Raw genomic sequence first — 19740 nt, forward strand, 5'->3', positions numbered from 1 at the left:
TTCGTCGGAAAGGTCCGGTTCAACTGAACGCATTACCCCGAATTAGAGTTTGGAAAGCTGCACGTCGGAAAGTCGGGACTCTCCGGCGAAAGGTTCGGTGGTCGGAGACAGTATGGACAGCACTCTATAGCCGGTCCATCCTGAAATAAATGGCTGCCATCTTTGATTTACGAGTGGCACGTTTTTTTAAATCGAAAAGTTACCTCCAAACATGATTTTAACTCATTGAGTGCCAATCCCGAACTAGTTCGGCTTTATTAGCGTATCGCAGAGTGCCGATCCCGAACTAGTTCGGCTTTAAAAAAAAAAAAAAAAAAAAAAGATTTTTTGAAAAAAAAAAATTTGAATTTTTTTTTTTTTTTTTTTGGACCCCATCAAATCTAGTGAACATGATTTCAATCGCGATTTTGCATGTTCCACCCCCATACAACCCCATCTAACATACAGGGCAGCCATGTTTGTTTACATAACATGTAAAACATAATGGCGATTATCTCAAGAATGCCTGAACGGATTTCCAATCGGATTTTTTTGTTTGAAAGCTGTGAACAAATCCACTCCAATGCAATCCAGGATTGCATTGGATTTTTTAGAGCTCATTCTTCTCTGTTTTTTTCCCATGCATGAGGTGTGCAAGGTTTAATCATGGCTAAGTTGACGAAAATAAGGCTTCTAAAATGCTTGGTAGCCAATAGCTAACTTCAAGCTAACTTCATCCTCTTCCTGTACATGCACAAAGGAAAGTGTTCAGGCAAGTCATGGCTGCAGGGCTTCTGCATATACCAGCATATCTCTATGGGATTTTCTATGGCCACTGGGCGCCCTCTAGTGGTGACTAGGGTGGCACTCAAAGAGTTAACCAAATGTATTTGAATGATTCTCCCAAAAATGTTGCTGTTACCGGCTGCACTAAGCCCTGTGTTAACCCTTTCAAAGCCACGGGGAGCCCCTTAATGTTAAAATCGTACTATATCGGACTTCCTAGGGGGGGAGGGGCAGCCAATCGTACTTTCCCGTACTTTCCCGTATTTACCGAAATAAATGATTTTCATCCGAAAATCGGCGATCGTCTAACCTTCCCTAGTCACCACTCGTGCATTGATAGCTCATGGCTGGGCTGGCATGAAGCAGAAGTGATGTCATTGGCCTTTCCTTTTCCAAGGCATATTCCCCCATTCGGTTACTGTCTGTACCCTGGTGCTTCTACAGCAGCCATGCTAGGGGCTATGCTAGCGAAAATTTTCAGTTCTGCTTTTGAGTCACACATGGATTATTTGCGGGGACATTTACGTGAAGGGATCGTGCACGCGAAACGCACGGGGAGATCGATGATCGGCCAAAACCCCCATTCTATCCCAACGGAGAACCAGATAATCACGGTGAGCTAATGACCTGGGGGGAAAAAAAAGAAAAAACAACGGCGCTGTCCAAGAAGGAGTGGCGGCGGGCTCATGTTTATAAACATAATATTATGTCTCAGATCACAATACAATAATAGAAATTTCACGGCTAATCTACCAACCACCATTCTATTTCGGACGGCAAAGTGTTAATTAATAATACTGGCCAAAATGTTAGGGTTGACTTCCGCGACCCAGGTCATTTTACTATGGAGAATAACATTGGGTCATCTTAGAGTCGTCTCATATACTAATTGTGGTCCTAAAATAAACAAAACTGTCCCGCCGCTATTGTCAGGGAGGTGGCTCTACAGTATATCATTTACAATAGTCAGTCACTCTTTGTCAAGTCCTACTCTTGTTCCGCTCCAAAGGACACAAGGACGCAACTCAAATTTCAACTCAAATTTTAACTCAACTCTCGGTCTGTTTCTGGGGGTAAATTGTATTAATTAGGCGGCAGTAACGTTAGCGTTTTCTGGCTGTCAGTTGCAGTCAGATGCTTCATTTCCATAATGAGTCAAACCGCCGTGCTCATTTGTTTATTTCCGGCGCGATATTAAACATGTCAGATTCAGACAGGGAATTCAGAAAGCGGGGGGGGGGGGGGGGGGGGGGGATGACTCAGGTAGGATATGAAAATTACGTTAGACTCTATTAACCCATTTAGAGTGCTGTGCTGCGAGCTTGTACATCTGCTATTTTTGTCTTTGAATATTTTTTACCTGATTCTATAAATGTGTTCTAAATCCTTCTTCTAAACCACGTGGTTCTCAAACCTTTTCATGTCAAGGACCCCCAAAATTACATGTATTTGGCCGCGGACCCCAATCTCAAAATATGTTGTTCCAGGGACCACCCAGAAGCAAATATTTGAGTTGAAAATGTTCGCTTTTAAAAATATATATTCAACTAGACTTGCAAAAAAAACTAAAAAACAAAACATTTCAAAAATAGCAGATCTACAAGCTCGCAGCGCGGCACTCGGTGCCGCGCTGTGAGCTTGTATATCTGCTATTTTTCAATAGTTAAAGCATTAACTCATTCTAGGGTTAATGGTGTCCCTGTCATCATCCTCTATGTGTGTTTCGCCTCTCCTCTCCAGTTGGAGAACCACTACAGTCCAAACTGCTCGTTCTGGAACTACTCCGAGCGCTCCATGACGGGCCAGTGGTCCTCCCAGGGCTGCAGGCTGCTGGACACCAACAGCACACACACCACCTGCTCCTGCAGCCACCTCACCAACTTCGCCGTGCTCATGGCCCACCACCAACCCGACGTGAGTGACGGAGAACAAGACCCAATACTCTGGTTTTCAGTGGGGGCGGAATAGCTCAGGGGTAGAGAAACCGTCTTTAGGGCACAAAGGGTTCCCAGTTCGAATCCGGGCTTCCCCTGAGTTAATGTCGAAGAGTCCTTGAGCAAGACTCTGAACCCCTAGTTGCTCCCGGTGAGCAGGTTTGGTGCCTTGCATGGTTTCCTCTGCCATCGGTGTATGAATGTGTGCGTGAATGAATGGGTGAATGTAATGCACCATCTATGAAAAGCGTCTTGGATGAAAGCGCTATATAAATGCATATCGTTGTTGTCGGATGAAAACCTTGTACTGTAGGTCCAAAACCGTTCGTTTTGCATTTATCATTTAAAAAATGATTTAAACTAGTGAAAACAGCCGATCTACAAGCACACAACGCCTCGCGGGTGCGAGGCGTTGTGTGCTTGTAGATCTGCTGTTTTCACTACTTTTGTGTGACGGCCTTGTATGATGAAGCAGGGCTTTACTTTGCGAAAGAACCTACAAATTTGAAACTTGGAGATACAAGGTTTCCACCCGACAACGACGATAAATAAGTGCTGGAAGAGATATTCCGATTTTGTATTTGAAATTTAGCCATGCCACAGTGTAAAAATACTTACTTAAAGTACCCAAATTATTAGCATAAAGATTTACTTAAAGTAGAAGTAAAAGTACCACTGCCCATTTCAGAATCATATAATCATGTTATTGGGCCATAATTATTGATCATTAACCACTTATGCCACATTTTATACTTAATTAAATTAATTAAAAATAGCTGCTCCACAAGCTCACAATGTGTCAAGGTGCAATGTATTGTGAGATTGTAGATCTGCTATTTTTGAAAAAAGACTTTTCATTAATAATTTGATTGATTGTCAATATCCTAAATCTGTTAAGTAACTACTAGTAACTAAAGCTGACAAACAATTGAAGTTGAGTAAAAACTACAATATTTGCCTCTGAGGTGTATTGGAGTAGAAGAATAAAATATCCAAAAAATGGAAATACTCAAGTAAAGTAAAAGTACCTCTAAATTGTACTTCATTATAATACTTGATTAAATGTACTTAGTTACATTGCACCACTGCTGTTTTCAACCACTGGCGGCTGGTGCATTTCTCCATGCAGGGGGGCACCAAAAACATGTATTTTTTTCTTCTGTTTTGTATTTTATTTTGTTCAAAATAAACTCATTCATTCATTCATTCATTCATTCATTCATTCATTCATTACTAATAGAAATGTAAAGACCTTTACTTGCGTTTGCTGAGCCGTCAGATCCCTTGAATAGTAATGTGTTTGTGAAGGAAAGACACAACTAATGACATGAGCCAAAGGATAGTTATCAATTCCATACTATATCTTTTAATAGGGTATTAATAATAAAATGCTGCTGCTGCTGCTACTGGATATTGAATTTCCCCTCTGGGGTCCATAAAGGTATGCATTTATCTAATAATTGTCTAAATCCTTTCCACTGCTATAAAAACATAAATTAGAAAGCAGACCGGCTGTGAGTGAGTCTCTCACTATTTCATTTGTAATAATTGTATTTCCGTGTTTCTCAATGATGGTCAATTACTTCAGTATTTCAAAGTTAATGAGCTGTGGTCTGACTTGAATGGTTAACCACGAGGGTAACGTCGATGGGAAAAAGCCATTTCCACAATGTAAAATACAATGCATATTTCATGTAGAATGCAGGCTGTAAGTAGGGCTGTCACGATATGAAATTTTACATGACGATTAATTGTCACTCAGATAATTGGCGATTAACGATTTAATTGTGTTTTTGTCATTGATAATTACATTTCTGTTTGGCTTTTAGGCTTTGAAGTTGTACATGGTAGATATGACGCATAACCTAAATATACAAAGAAATTACTGACATATTTGACAACGTACTACTTAAAAAATAACTTTGACGCGTTGTGAGCTTGTAGATCTGCTATTTCCACTATTTCGGACATTTTTCAACATTCACAATTATGACGATTATGACAAAATAATTGCGATCATCTCAAATAATCACGATTAGACGATTATGTAATAATTGTGACAGCCCTAGCTGTAAGTAAATGGAGACAAAACCTGTTTTGTTTTATGACTAATTACTCTTACTATCTACAGCAGGCGTAGGCAACCTTAGGCACGGGTGCCAACATTGGCACAGGGGATGGTGATCGCTGGCACACTGGCAGAAGTGTGAGAGATCACATTATATTTTAAACGTGGTCAACTAAAGCAGTTACCTAATTTACAGCAAATGACATCTTGCACTGGCTGCACATAAGTTTACATTCATTAAAACTCTTGACTGGTCAGTGCATACATACTGTATGGTCTTCTTGGGCACAGGTAACACACGTCCATGCAAGCAGGAGTTGTGAACTGCACATGTACAACTTCTAAAGAGCACAATGGGCAAATAATTGTGCCCCCATGTGACACTAGTGACCAGTGTTGGGCAGTATTACTTATGAGAGTAATATGTCCTTACAGGAGTAGTAAAAAAAATCAACCAAACACATTGAAAACTAGAAGCAGTGCTCTTCCGAGCACAGGTCTCCACCAGGCCACACAAATCGGCCTGTTATAGCGCCACCATGAGGCTGATTTTAAAAATGTGGGGCAGAGGTTCTGAATTAGCATCCAGGGAGTGTGTGTGCTCAGTTTGGCAGCGATCGGGCCAACGGCGCCGGAGATTAGCTGGTAACAACCAGGCCACACAAATCGGCCTGTTATAGCGCCACCATGAGGCTGATTTGAAAAATGTGGGGCAGAGGTTCTAGATTGGCATCCAGGGAGTGTGTGTGCTCAGTTTGGCAGCGATCGGGCCAACGGTGACTGAGATTAGCTGTTCACAAACTGCGAGGACGCACGGACGGACGCACGGACGCACGGACGGACGGACGGAGGGGAAAACATACTCTCCCTCAGCCTTCGGCTGGTGGAGACAATAACCGATAAGCCTCCGAACCAATTCCGATAACACCCTATTACAGCATGGACTGACACTCATCTCCGGCTCATAGACAATACAACCGACAATACCTAACTTTTTTATTTAATTTGGTAAATAAAACATTATTTTACAAAGGACTATCCAACACAATGCAGTGCTTGTAGTTGGCCTATACCTGCTCTCCTATCCAGACATTTACTGTAGGCTACATCCTGTGGTCATGTGGGGGCCACTACTGGTTGACATGAGGTACTGCATGAAGCTCAAAGGGAAATCTATCCTCAGCCCAAACAGTCTTTCCATCATAGTAATTAGTAGACGGTTTGGTGATTGCATCCTAGTCCTGAACCGCACAGTGCATTGCATTGGGGGGCTTGTAGACGAGCTAGCTAGAGTATATTCACGTTTTGAGAACTTTCACCTACAGCAGGGGTTGGCAACTTTGATGATGGCGAGGGCCTCTATATTTCCACCTTCACTCCAGAGGCACATTGCATATTGCTACGTCCTACTTTGTCATATTTACAAGCTCAAAACGCATCGCGTTGCGATGCGTTTTGAGCTTGTAGATCGGCTATTTTTGCTTCTTTTGAATTGGAATCCTTAATAATGTTTTGTTATTTAAAAAAAAAATGGAATCCTGAAATGTAACATTTTGATTTCATTTCAAACGCATTTAGTTATATACTCATGTTAACTTCATGAACTTAAATACAAATACATTTGACATAAAAAAAATACAATTAATTATACAATTAAGTCATTTAATATTACTATACTAGTCATTAAGCTACTAATATGACGTAATTAAAGCAGGTCATGTTTGGAATTGTAACAGCTGAAATCAATAATATATCAGTAGTCTGGTATTAACCTGCGGGCCTGCATGTATGACCTACAGTATAATGATATGCACAAAACAGGGATGCAAGGGTGAAAGTGGTTAAAATGCAGCCCGGTGTCATTGCAGACATCCATTCCTGTGAATGGTAATATTTATTCACGCTCATCCACACAAAAACCCACATGCACCCACGCCCACACACACACGCACACGCACACGCACACGCACACGCACACACACACACACACACACACACACACACACACACACACACACACACACACACAGGGGCGTCACAAGGGGGGGGGGGGAGTCACTAGGGCCCAAGGTGGAGGGGCCTTAATTATTATACTTTAAGTATTGAAAAATAGCAGATATACAAGCTCACAGCGCGGCACCGAGTGCCGCGCTGCAAGCTTGTAGATCTGCTATTTTTGAAGTCGTGAAAATGTGTGCAAATCTTTGAATGTCTTTTTTAAGCGAACATTTGTAACTCAAATTTTGCTTCTGGGGGGGTCCCTGGAACTAAATATTTTGAGATGGGGGTCCGTGGCCAAATACATATCATTTTGGGGGTCCTTCACATGAAAAAGTTTGAGCCCCCACTGACATTATAACATAGGTTTTTCAAAAAATCTTAGAAGGATTCACAATTTTTCAAAAATAGCAGATGCCGCGCTGTGAGCTTGTATATCTGCTATTTTTCAACAGTTAAAGCACAGGGGCCACGCAGTGAATCCTTGTACCCAGGGCCCAGAATTTGGTGCGACACCCCTGCACACACACACACACGCACACGCACACGCACACACACACACACACACACACACACACACACACACACACACACACACACACACGCACACACACGCACGCACACGCACACCCGACAGTGTCTTGCTCTTTGTGTTGAGCTCTCTCTCTCTTCTGACTCTCTGGGAGGCACAGCTCTTACACATTCATGTCCTGCTACTCCCGCTGACATTCACTTGAATCTGAATGTCATGTATTTTTCCAACAACGTCTCGTCTCTTGTCTCTCCACTTTAGAGTTCCTGCATATATTTACAAATATTAAGTGAAGCAATCTTGTTCTTTCTCAAAGCGAGCCGCACGCCCCTCCGTCCCTCCATTCCATCTCACTGATCCCTCCCTTCTATTGTTTCCAACCTTCCCTCTGCTTCTTATCTCTTTATTCCTTCTGTTACTTCTCTCTCTCTCCCTCACTCTCCTCTTCTGCCTCTGATCCGCCCTTCTCTCTCCGGCCCTGTGGCCTCTCTCTCTCACACACACAGTGGTGTAAAGTAACTACTGTACTTACTGTACTGTATTTGTTCTTTATTCGAGTATTTCCAATAATTTGACTTCTACTCCACTACATCTTGGATCCAAATATTGTACTTTCACTCCACAACATGTATTTGAGAACTTTGGTTATCAGTTACTTTGCAGATATAAATTATAATATTATAAAACATACATAAACCACTTTAGCCCCTATTTTATACCAAGGCTATTATAGCCGATCTACAAGCTTGTAGATCTGCTATTTTCAAACATTTTGTACTTTTACTTTTGGTACTTTTTAAGTACATTTTGATGCCAACATTTTCATACTTCTACTAAAGTACTTTTTGAATTTCAGACTTTTACTTGTAAGGCTGCAGCCACACCAAAGTATGGTCGTCAGCTGATAAACTCCTTTGGTACGCGGCTGACAAAAAAACGCAGAGAGCGCATTCTGTCCCAAAGCCAGTGACATGCCTGTCAGTCACTTCCAGAACCCTTCCCATTCCGCCTTCGACTCACCCGATTGGACAGAGGGGGAAAACCGAGAATTTATCTGATCCAGCATAAATGCAAAGTCTGCGCGCAGATATCCTCTACTGCAGGGGTTCCCAAACTTTTTTGTCACAGGGCACCCCATAAATATTGTTTTAATCTGAGGCACCCCTGCATTATAATTTTCTCTCCCAGCACCTTATAGCATATCGTCGTTGTCGGGTGGAAACCTTGTATGTCCAAAACCGTTTGTTTTGTATTTATCATCTATAAAATGTACTAAACTGAAAACAGCAGATGCGAGGCGTTGTGTGCTTGTAGATCGGCTGTTTTCACTAGTTTTGTGTGACGGTCTTGTATCATGAAGCAGGGCAAAAGACATACATGTTTGATACTTGGAGATATGAGGTTTCTGCCCGACAGTGACAATGTTTTATTGATTATGTTGCGAGGAAAATGTTGAGATAATAACCATTTTGGTTAGAACTTTGTACTTCAAGTTTCAAATTATACTAAATAATATTTTTTCAAGTGTCCAAATAAATTCCAAATATTATGAAATGATCTAGCTGCACCCCTGGACTGCTGTCACTGCACCCCAGGGTGCCCCGTCACCCACTTTGAAAACCCCTGCTCTACTGGCATGAAACCGCTCCATTCCCATTGAAATACATTGGCGGAATGGGGAATCCACTCTCATAGGTACTTTGGTGTGGCTTCAGCAGTATTGATACTTTTTACTTAATGTGAGTACTTTCTCCCACCGCTCCCTCAGTACCCCGGGCGGATGCACGAGCTGATCCTGTTCGTCATCACCTGGGTGGGCATCGTCATCTCCCTGGTGTGCCTGGCCATCTGCATCTCCACCTTCTGCTTCCTGCGGGGCCTCCAGACCGACCGCAACACCATCCACAAGAACCTCTGCATCAACCTCTTCATCGCCGAGCTGCTCTTCCTCATCGGCATCGACAAGACCCAGTACCACGTTAGAGCTTTTTTCCCCTCTTGTCTTATTATTATTACCAGGACTCACCGGGCGGGGGGAGGTGGGCAGTGGCGTCAGTTCAGCAAAAGCTAAGGTATGGCACCATGGTATGGCAACATGACTGGTGTCTTAAGACACCAGTCATGTTGCCATACCTTAGCTTTTGCTGACACTTTGCAGACACCAGTCATGTTGCCATACCTTAGCAACAGGCATGATGAATTCATTTTAAGAAGTACATTTTAGTTTTTTCCAAGGTAGCCAAGGTATTGCAGCTGCTGTACCTTGTTAAAAGTACAAAGGTGGTGCGCACATCCTTTCCAAGTGCTGGTTCTGGACTCGTGGTTGACATAGGATTAAAAAAGAATAGAGGTCCGCACAACAGCTGATGCTCCACAGTGTTTATTAGGTTTAAAACACTGACATAAAGTATCTTTCTTGTACCTTGCCATACCCAATTGACGCCTCTGGAGAGGGGGGGATTAACCCCGGTTGTGTCCCGAGGCCGCTTTTAAATATTTACACGTGCCCTAAGGCCACAGCGTTTTGCCATGGGTAACGACTATTCTGTCCTTTCCACTTCCCACTTACCTATGTCTCTCTTTCCACCGTTCCACCACCTCCTCCCCTTTTTTCCTACTGTTCTATTTTCCCCCCTGTTCTTCCCGCTCGTTCCATTCCTCTCTCTCCCTCTCTCTCTCTCTCTCTCTCTCTCTCTCTCTCTCTCTCTCTCTCCCTCTCTCTCTCCCTCTCCCTCTCTCTCTCTCTCTCTCGGGGTCTCATCAGATCGCCTGTCCCATCTTTGCCGGCCTCCTGCATTTCTTCTTCTTGGCCGCCTTCTCCTGGATGTGTCTGGAGGGCGTGCAGCTCTACCTCATGCTGGTGGAGGTGTTTGAGAGCGAGTATTCCCGCAAGAAGTATTACTACCTCTGCGGCTACTGCTTCCCCGCGCTGGTGGTGGGCATCTCGGCGGCCATTGACTACAGGAGCTATGGGACCAAGAAAGCGTACGTGTGAAGCGCCGGGGCCCCTTTTTGCACCTGCAGATTGAGAGGCAGGATTATGCTATTCCCCCAGCAGGAGATGTAATATACGGGGGCCTATAGTGTGAGCGAGCTCCCCGCGCCTCCCCGTGGACTGGCTTTTTCAGAGCACACTTAACCAAAGCCTGATGATTAGCTTCTATAAGATAATCCACCAAGACTGGGGAATACGTAGTGAGTGTGTGTGTGTGTGTGTATCGTCGTTGTCGGGAGGAAACCTTGTATCTCCAAGTTTCAAATGTGTACGTTCTTTCGCGAAGTAAAGCCCTGCTTCATCATACAAGGCCGTCGCACAAAAGTAGTGAAAACAGCCGATCTACAAGCACACAACGCCTCACGGTGCGAGGCGTTGTGTGCTTGTAGATCGGCTGTTTTCACTAGTTTAAATCATTTTCAAAACGATGAATGCAAAACGAGCGGTTTCGGACATACAAGGTTTTCACACGACAACGATGGTATGCGAGTTTGTGCTTGCGTGCGTGCGTGCGTGCGTGCGTGCGTGCGTGCGTGCGTGCGTGCCTGCGTGGGCATGAATATGCGCGTGTGTTTTGCGTGCAGGCCTACTTGAGTGCACGAGTGTGTAACTGTCTCTTATCCTCTGTCTCATCCTAGGTGCTGGCTGAGAGTGGATAACTACTTCATCTGGAGTTTCATTGGACCCGTTTCGTTCGTTATTATGGTATTAGTCACTGCACTCAGACAGTATTATACCTCTCACTTCTTCACACAGTAAAATCCTCCGTGTTAATCCATCCGTTTGAGACTCCTTTACGGGTCCGTGCGTTTGCATTCGTACCTTCTCCGGGTTGAATTAACACTCGGGATTCCTACGGTGTGCTGATGTGATATCGTTTTGTCGTACTTTTGCTGAGGCTCTTAAAAGTTCAGAGTCGGTCTCGGCATGCGTTGTTCGCAGCAGATTGACTCCGTGTTCCTCCGTGTTCTTTCAGCTCAACCTGGTGTTCCTGATGATCACGCTGCACAAGATGATCCGCAACTCCTCCGCACTCAAACCTGACTCCAGCCGTCTGGATAACATCAAGTGAGTTCAAGGATCAACAACGGAGAACGTTTTGTTTTTATCGTTGCTGCACGTACCGTACAGCAGGGACGTGCAGAGAATGTTACAGAGGCAGGGGCTGACATTTCTAAAATGGCCTTTTGGTGAAAATATTGAAAAATAGCAGAACTCCTAGCTCACAACGCGTCGCGCTGCGACACGTTGTGAGCTTGGAGGTCGGCTATTTTCAGTACTTGATACCACACTAAACTAAGCATAAAAAAAGGCAATACTGGAGATGTGGCATACACAGATTTCTACACAGTGAGGGCAATTCTTTCAGCATAAGATGCTGCTTTCAAGTTCAAGAGAGTTTAGACAAGGCAATTATCTTGAATGCTGCCTTCAAGTATGACATGGAAAGAGGGCATTTGCATTTTCTCACCATAGTAAAAACGGCATTCATGGTCTGGAGAGGGCACTTTTTACAGACGGATAAAAGGGCAGCAGCTCAAGCCCCGTTTGATGTCTGTGTGTGCACGTGACTGTTGTACAGGCCAGGGAAGACGAAGCAAAATGGCAATTTTGTGAATGTGCAATCAAGTGAGTTCACTTGTTAAATCCAGCTCGTTGGAGTCACGCCAAGAGCCAGTGCAATCACAGTGAAACGTCATCCATCACGCTCAAAACATTGATTCGGTCTCTAGGGGGTATAAGGAGTTAAATCAGTGTTTCCCCAACCTGGAGTCCGGGCCCTGCCATTAACCTCGCGTCACCAGGCTTTCCACCACGGAGGAAAGCCTGGTATACATTCTAAAACTGAGCCATTTGATCCGGTTTTAGAAAAAAGGAAAAAATAAATTGGGTTCCGGTGGTGGGGTTCTGGTTGGCGTCGAGGTGAAGGAGTTTAAGTATCACGCGGTCTTGTTCACGAATGAGAGGCAGGGGAAGATGGGGAAGGAGATCAGCCGGAGAATCGGAGCAGCAGGAGCGGTATTGCAGTCTCTGAATTGCGCTGTTGTGACGACAAGAGAGTTGAGTCAGAAGGAACACTGGAACTCTCTGTTGGAACTGGTACCCCCGTGACTCAATTCCGGATAAGCGGTGGATGGATAATGCGAATCAATTAGTTTAGTCTTGATAGTCCTGCTACAAGATTAAAAGATGGACATACCAAACGATTATTATACCAAAAGAAACTAAACTATTATACCAAACTAAAAAAAATACTTTTTGGAGATGCACGGCGCCGGTGGTTCCAATCGAGGGTTTCGGCCGCCTGATGCCGTTCTTACCGCTCCAGCCCGGATCAGAAAACCTGGTAAATAAATGGTATCGCTCCCAGGTTACCCTGCTGCCATACATCATAGGGGTGTGTGAGGGCTTGGCTGTTTGAAGGTAGTACAACATTTCAAACCTGTTGCACAAAATTATAAAAGTATTTTTATTCATTTTCAACCTGGCATCCCTATTTTGGACGTGTCATTGTTGTAAAAAGAATAGTTCAAATATTCAAAAACATTTTCAAAAGCAGAGAGAAAAACAGCCGGCTATATGCTCATACCGGTATGTGTGTGTGCGTGCGTGCGTGTGTGCGTGCGTGTGTGCGTGCGTGCGTGCGTGCGTGCGTGCGTGCGTGCGTACATGCGTGTGTGTGCACGCACGTTTGTGGGTCTCAGAGGCCCTCAGGGGCTCCACTTAAAAAAGGTTGGGAATGGGAACCACTAATAATAACACTAACAGTGTGTGTTGGCGGACCCGAAAGGTGAAATAAGCCTTGGCGTCTTCCCTCTCTCAGGTCGTGGGCGCTGGGTGCCATCGCCCTGCTCTTCCTCCTGGGGCTGACCTGGGCCTTCGGCCTCCTCTTCATCAACGAGAACACGGTCATCATGGCCTACCTCTTCACCACCTTCAACGCCTTCCAGGGCATGTTCATCTTCATCTTCCACTGTGCCCTGCAGAAGAAGGTACTGTAGCCTGGCTGGATGCTGTGTGGAAGGAATCGTTGACACGACTGCTTCACGCTTATGAATGAATGAATGAATGAATGTATGAATGAATGAATGAATGAATACATGAATACATGAATACATGAATGAATGAATGAATGAATGAATACATGAATGAATGAATGAATGGATGAATGTTAGGGCATTCACCAAATATTCGACTATTCGAATATTCGAATATCAAAGTCACTATTCGACTTTGTTCACCGAAGTCGAATATTTGCTTATTTTTTTTTTTTTTATTGTTTTGTCTTTAAAAATATATATATATATTTCTTCATGGTTTATGAAGCTTGGCTTGATAGGAAGTCATAAGAACCCTGACAAGCACTTGGAATTCTAGGTATTACGTTCCTCAGATAAATATTGTGAAAATAGCAGATCTACTTGCTCACAATGCCTCGCAGCGCGAGGCGTTGTGAGCATGTAGATCGGCTATTTTCACAATGTTCGCCTCTTGCTTACTTAATATTTGACAGTTTGGCCAGAATATTTTGAGGTCGAATAATTTGAATACTAAAAATCACTATTCTTGAATGCCCTAATGTATTTATGTATGTATGAACGAATGAACGAATGAACGAATGAATGAATATGTTGAATGAATGGTTGAATTTACTGGTTCACGCGCATGAATGAATGAATTTACTGGTTCACACTAATGAATGAATGAACAAATGAATGAATATAGGGATGAAATACAAGTGAGGGGTGTATATGGTTAATAGATTTAACCTTTATTATTATTTTTATCATTTCTAACTATTAATATTTATATTATTGTTTTATTATTGGATGGATGGATGGATGGATGGATGGATGGATGGATGGATGGATGGTTTGTAAATTGATGGATGTGCATCCACTTAAAAACAAAAAGCCGCATCAACAACAAAAAAATACCGATAGAGCAACAATATGCCATAAACTGTTAGTTTATCACTCGGTCAAGCACTGAGACACCGCTCAAAAACATCCATAATACATGTAATAAATATTGAAATATTAAAATAAGGGGAGACCACGAGGAACCATCCACTAGATACGATATTGCACTCGCCCAATAGCTCATATTGCACGAGTTAATGTGTGTGAGGTTAACCGTGTGTGTGTGTGTGTGTGTGCGTGCGTGCGTGTGTGCGTGCGTGCGTGCGTGCGTGCGTGCGTGCGCACTCGTGCACATGTTTATGTATTAGGAGGGGAATGAGGTTATGAGTCCATCAATGCTGTCACAGTTCTTGGAAGAAGCTGTTGTTTTCCAGTCACTTAGTCCTGACACATACAGTATACTGTATGGAGACAATGGGATTATGAATGTGATTGTAAGAGTGTGTGTGTGTGCAGGGGCGTCACACCAAATTCTGGGCCCCGGGTACAAGGATTCATTGCGGGCCCCCCATGAATGTTAACTTATTGAAAAATAGCAGATATACAAGCTCACAGCGCGGCACCGAGTGCCGCGCTGCGAGCTTGTAGATCTGCTATTTTTGAAAAATTGTGAAAATGTGTGCAAGAAACCTATGTTTCCATGTCAGTGGTGCTCAAACCTTTTCATGTCAAGGACCCCCAAAATGGTATGTATTTGGCCAGTTCCAGGGACCCCCCAGAAGCAAAATTTTAGTTACAAATGTTCGCTTAAAAAATACATATATTCAAAGATTTGCACACATTTTCACGACTTTTCAAAAATAGCAGATCTACAAGCTCGCAGCGCGGCACTCGGTGCAGCGCTGTGAGCTTGTATATCTGCTATTTTTCAATAGCTAAAGTATAAAATAATTAAGGCCCCTCCACCACCTTGGGCCCTAGTAACTCACTTTCCTACCCCTTGTGACGCCCCTGTGTGTGTGTGTGTGTGTGTGTGTGTGTGTGTGTGTGTGTGTGTGTGTGTGTGTGTGTGTGTGTGTGTGTGTGTCTGGATGGATGGGTAGAGGAATAAAGTAGCTGGACAGACAGATATGAAGACGTCTCCATGGGAACCCAGACAGACAGAGGGGGGGGATGGATTGACAGACAAGATGTACGGATCGTTTCTGAGTCATGTCCCCCTGACAGGCCTGGGAATAAGAGAGCATTAAGTACATTTCATTTCACTGTAGCCGTGTTTCGCGGCCGTCCCTCGCCTCACGGAGCGGAGCGGTGCGGGGCTAAAGCATCAATCTAAAGCCTATGTATTTATGAGTGGCTGTAAAACCTAAAAGTTGTTTTGTGTTTTCTGCTGGGCTCTCCTCTCCCAACACCAGGTCCATAAGGAGTACAGTAAATGTCTCCGTCACTCCTACTGCTGCAGCCGCACCTCCACCACCAGCTCCCACGGCTCCCTGAAGAACTCCGCCCTGCGCGCCAACAACCGCTACTACACCGGCAGCCAGGCCCGCCACGCCGCCGCACACAGACAGGTCAGAAACAACCTCAGTGCAGAGCTCAGTCAGTCTGTCTGGAAGTACAAATAACAGTTCTGCAGGGGTGGACCGGGCATCTGGCATACCGGGCATATGTCCGCTGGACCGATCATTAGAGGGCCAGTGGACCAAAAAAAAAGAAAAGGAAAAAAAAGTGTTGTGGGCTTGTCGATCTTCTATGTTCGGTTCGCGCCGGTTGTGGCAGACCGGTCTGGGCCAAGATGCCAGGGACGAATTTATGTCCCAGTCCAGCCCTGCAGTGCTGTATTCTGACATGAAAAAGATATATATTAATTCGGCGGCGGTAACGTTAGTGTTTTCTCGCTGTCAGTTGATGCTTCATATCCAATCACGGGCTCATTTGTTTATTTTTGGAACACAGTTCTTATATGGCGTGATATTAAACATGTCTATGGGATGCGTAAATTATGTCAGACTCCGGTGCTCTATATTCTGGATGTCATGGAGAAATACCATCGCTATTGTCTGTCATGTGACTTTCTGCTACTACTAGATCCCATAGCCTGGACGTATGGTCATAATGTACTGTACATCGTCGTCAGAAATCACAACAAGTCAACTGCAATATGTTACAACAGAACAATATTACAATATAAACACTATAATAATGACAAAGGTTAAAATGAAGAAGAAACTTTAGCTCAGCTGTTGTTAGCTTGGAAGCGTTGTAAAGGTATGCACAGGTTTATGGGACGATGAGTTCCATGCTCTTATGCCTTTTTTTTTTTTTTTTTGCATTTTCCAATTATTTTCTTGAGCTGAAATGTTTCATGGTCACGATTCATCCCCTAGATAGTTGACTTAAAAAACTTTTCATATAAGGATTTTCTGAAAAGTTGTAACCAGACTTAAAAAAAAAAAAAAAAAAAACTCTTCATCCAAGGATTTTCTGAAAAGTTGTAACCAGACATAAAAAAACCTCTTCATCTAAGGATTTTCTGAGAAGCCTGTATAAGTGGTTCTCAACGTGAGGGTTCCTTGAAGGTGGTTCCAAATCGACCCCTTGTAACTTTGAGTTTTGGAGGTCCTTGAAATGAAAAAAAGTTAGAGAGCAACCAGATAAATAAATGGAGAAGAAACTCACTTGTGGAGACGAGACAAGGCTGTTGAAAAACAAAAACAAAAAGGGAGTGGGCGGTCACTGTTGAGCTCTATTACCCAGGCAGGCAGGCAGGCAGGCCCGTCACGCCACAGCACCCAGGCAGGTCAGGACAAGGACACAGCCAGCGCCATTTAATGATGCCACACGCGCAGCCAGTGGTGCGCATAACTGAATACACACGCAGCGTCATGCACGTCTGAGCATGAAGGCAAACACACACGAGCGCACGCATACAAGTGTGTAGTATAAACACAAACAATACATAATATACATACACACAGTGAGTATACACACATTTACTGTATATATCATCACTGTCAGACAGGAACCTCGTATCTCCAAGTTTCAAATGTGCATGTTTTTTGTGTAAATTAAAGCCATGCTTCATCATACAAAAGTGTCACACAAAAGTAGTGAAAATAGCCGATCTACAAGCACACAACGCCTCGCGATGCGAGGCGTTGTGTGCTTGTAGATTGGCTATTTTCACTACGTTAAATCGTTTTTTAGAAGAATAACACAAAAAAGGATGTTTTTGGACATACAAGGTTTCCGCACGACAATGACGATATAATAGTTACTGTTTTTAATAGCCCTTACCAATATATACAGTACCGGTATATATTTAGTTATACTGTATACTGTATAGTTGCTGTCAGGCAGAAGCCATTATTTTTCAGGAAATGGAAAGCGTTCCAATGGATCCAATAGAATGTAGGGTGCGTTGGGATAATTGGCACTGAGTGCACTGGCCAGTAAAAACTAATACGTGAGAGGGCTCTTGTGCGCATATCCCAACCCACCAAGTTACAAGCTCTTGTTAATACTTTTCATTGGTTATATATACTAGAAGTTCACATCTAGACATTGCAGCAGTGATCCAAATGGATGGCAAATTGGCAATATATGGAGATCTGTATCTGTCAGTCTTGCCCACATGTCCCTAGTACCCAGTTGTCCAGGTGCCCACCTCTCCAAGTGCCCAGTTGTTTTGGTTGTTTTTGGTTTTGGTGGCCAGTTGTCCAGGTGCCCAACTCTCGAAGTGCCCAAATGTCCCTTGTGCTGTGTTGTCCATGTGGCCACCTCTATATATATATTTATATACTTATACTTGTATGCATATATGTACTTTTTAGAACGTTTAGAACGTTTCTAAAATAGCAGAAATAGCCTATATTCTATTTCTACTCTCTATATTTTCACTACTTGGACATTGATTTACCCCCCAAAAATAAAAAATAAATAAAAGCTGAAACATGAAGAGGTTGCTGCACAATAGTGACAATATATATAGACTGTACTCACAATTACCAGTAAGACTCCCTAATCGGCATACACAAACTTTAGAAGGCAATGGTAGCCAATCGGGAGGGAATATGAGAAATGGAACAGATCCATGTTGATGACATGACTTTAGAGATACTGTGTACCGCTTTGCATGATTTTAGGGCAAAATCTGTAGGAGCAGTGTCCAAAAATGTGTTGACGCACACGCAAGTGTGCAGCCATGCAGCCAGGCACACACACAGACCCAGCGCTCTTCTCCACGCTTCATGACAGCACTTCAGCTGTCTGTCCGCAATCAGTAAACAAGCTCTCGCGTGTCGTAATCAGAAGCCTCCGCCGGCGACAATGGGATCAGCCGACGGTAATCACGTCCTCCGCATCTCCACTCTATTAGCTTCCCGTCTTGTTAACACGAGACGCGGCGGACGCCAGAGCCCTGTTTATACTCCGATGCCCCCGCGCGCGTCTCCGTTGTCTGTTGTTGTTGTTGTTGCTATTTTGTCGCTCTTTGCGGATTAGAACGAGAGCCCCGCCGCTCTGATTACAGTTAGCCCCCACTGAGTCTCAAAGTCTACCCAGCGTGTTTCTATATTTAAGCCGCCTGGACCCGGAACGCATATCCGTGTCACTCTAGATTGGAACCACTTTAAGCATTATTTTATGCTTTAACTATTTGAAAAATAGCAGATATACAAGCTCACAGCGCGGCACCGAGTGCCGCGCTGCGAGCTTGTAGATCTGCTATTTTTGAACAATTTTGAAAATGTGTGAAAATCTTTGATACATTGTGAAAATGTGTGCAAATCTTTGATACATTGTGAAAATGTGTGCAAATCTTTGATACATTGTGAAAATGTGTGCAAATCTTTGAATGCATTTTTAAGGGAGCCTGCCTGGGGAACCAGTTCCCCTGGTTGTCCCTGGTTCGATTCCCGGCCAGGATAGCAATGTTGATGCGTGTCCCTGAGCAAGACTTTTAATCCCTAATTGCTCACGCGCTCCTTGTGGGCAGCGAAGCAGCTGGGTTGGGCTGCAAATACCGCATTTCCCTCGCTGGAGGAGTAGGTATCCTATATATACAGGTATATATATATATATATAAAGCGAACATTTGTAACGCAAATCTTTCTTTCTCTTGGTCCCTGGAACAACATATTTTCAGATGGGGGTTCCGCGGTCAAATACATGTAATTCTAGGGGTCCTTGTCATTAAAAGCCTTGAGCACCACAGATAAAACATTAGGTTTTAGAAGTTATTTTTTAGGTATTTCTCAGTTTTTAATGGCTTAACTATCTGTCTCTCTGTGTCTGCTGCCACTCACTGCGCTCCTCTCCTCTCCTCTCCTCTCCTCTCCTCTCCTCTCCTCTCCTCTCCTCTCCTCTCCATGCGTCTCCTCTCCTCTCATCCAGAGTCGGATCCGCAGGATGTGGAACGACACGGTGAGGAAGCAGACGGAGTCTTCTTTCATGGCGGGAGACATCAACAGCACGCCCACGCTCAACCGCGGTGAGGCCCCTCCCACCCCGTCACCACCACACTCTAGCCTGATTAATTAATACCCCATCGTATGATGGTGTTGGTGTCATATATATGCCCGAAA

General features: G+C 43.8%; 1 protein-coding gene across 1 annotated transcript in view; it reads left to right on the plus strand.

Moving 5' to 3' along the window:
* Positions 1-19740, plus strand: part of adgrl1a (adhesion G protein-coupled receptor L1a) — a 155845-nt gene that overhangs the window by 117775 nt on the left and 18330 nt on the right. Inside the window, exons 14-21 of the mRNA XM_080724950.1 lie at positions 2506-2679; positions 9072-9275; positions 10062-10282; positions 10931-10997; positions 11269-11360; positions 13117-13285; positions 15571-15726; positions 19550-19646. Of these exons, the coding sequence (XP_080581076.1) occupies positions 2506-2679; positions 9072-9275; positions 10062-10282; positions 10931-10997; positions 11269-11360; positions 13117-13285; positions 15571-15726; positions 19550-19646 (1180 nt within the window). The remainder of the gene's footprint in view (positions 1-2505; positions 2680-9071; positions 9276-10061; positions 10283-10930; positions 10998-11268; positions 11361-13116; positions 13286-15570; positions 15727-19549; positions 19647-19740) is intronic.

This window comes from Nannobrachium achirus (genome assembly GCF_963921795.1).
Source record: "Nannobrachium achirus genome assembly, chromosome: 4".
Lineage (NCBI taxonomy): Eukaryota > Metazoa > Chordata > Actinopteri > Myctophiformes > Myctophidae > Nannobrachium > Nannobrachium achirus.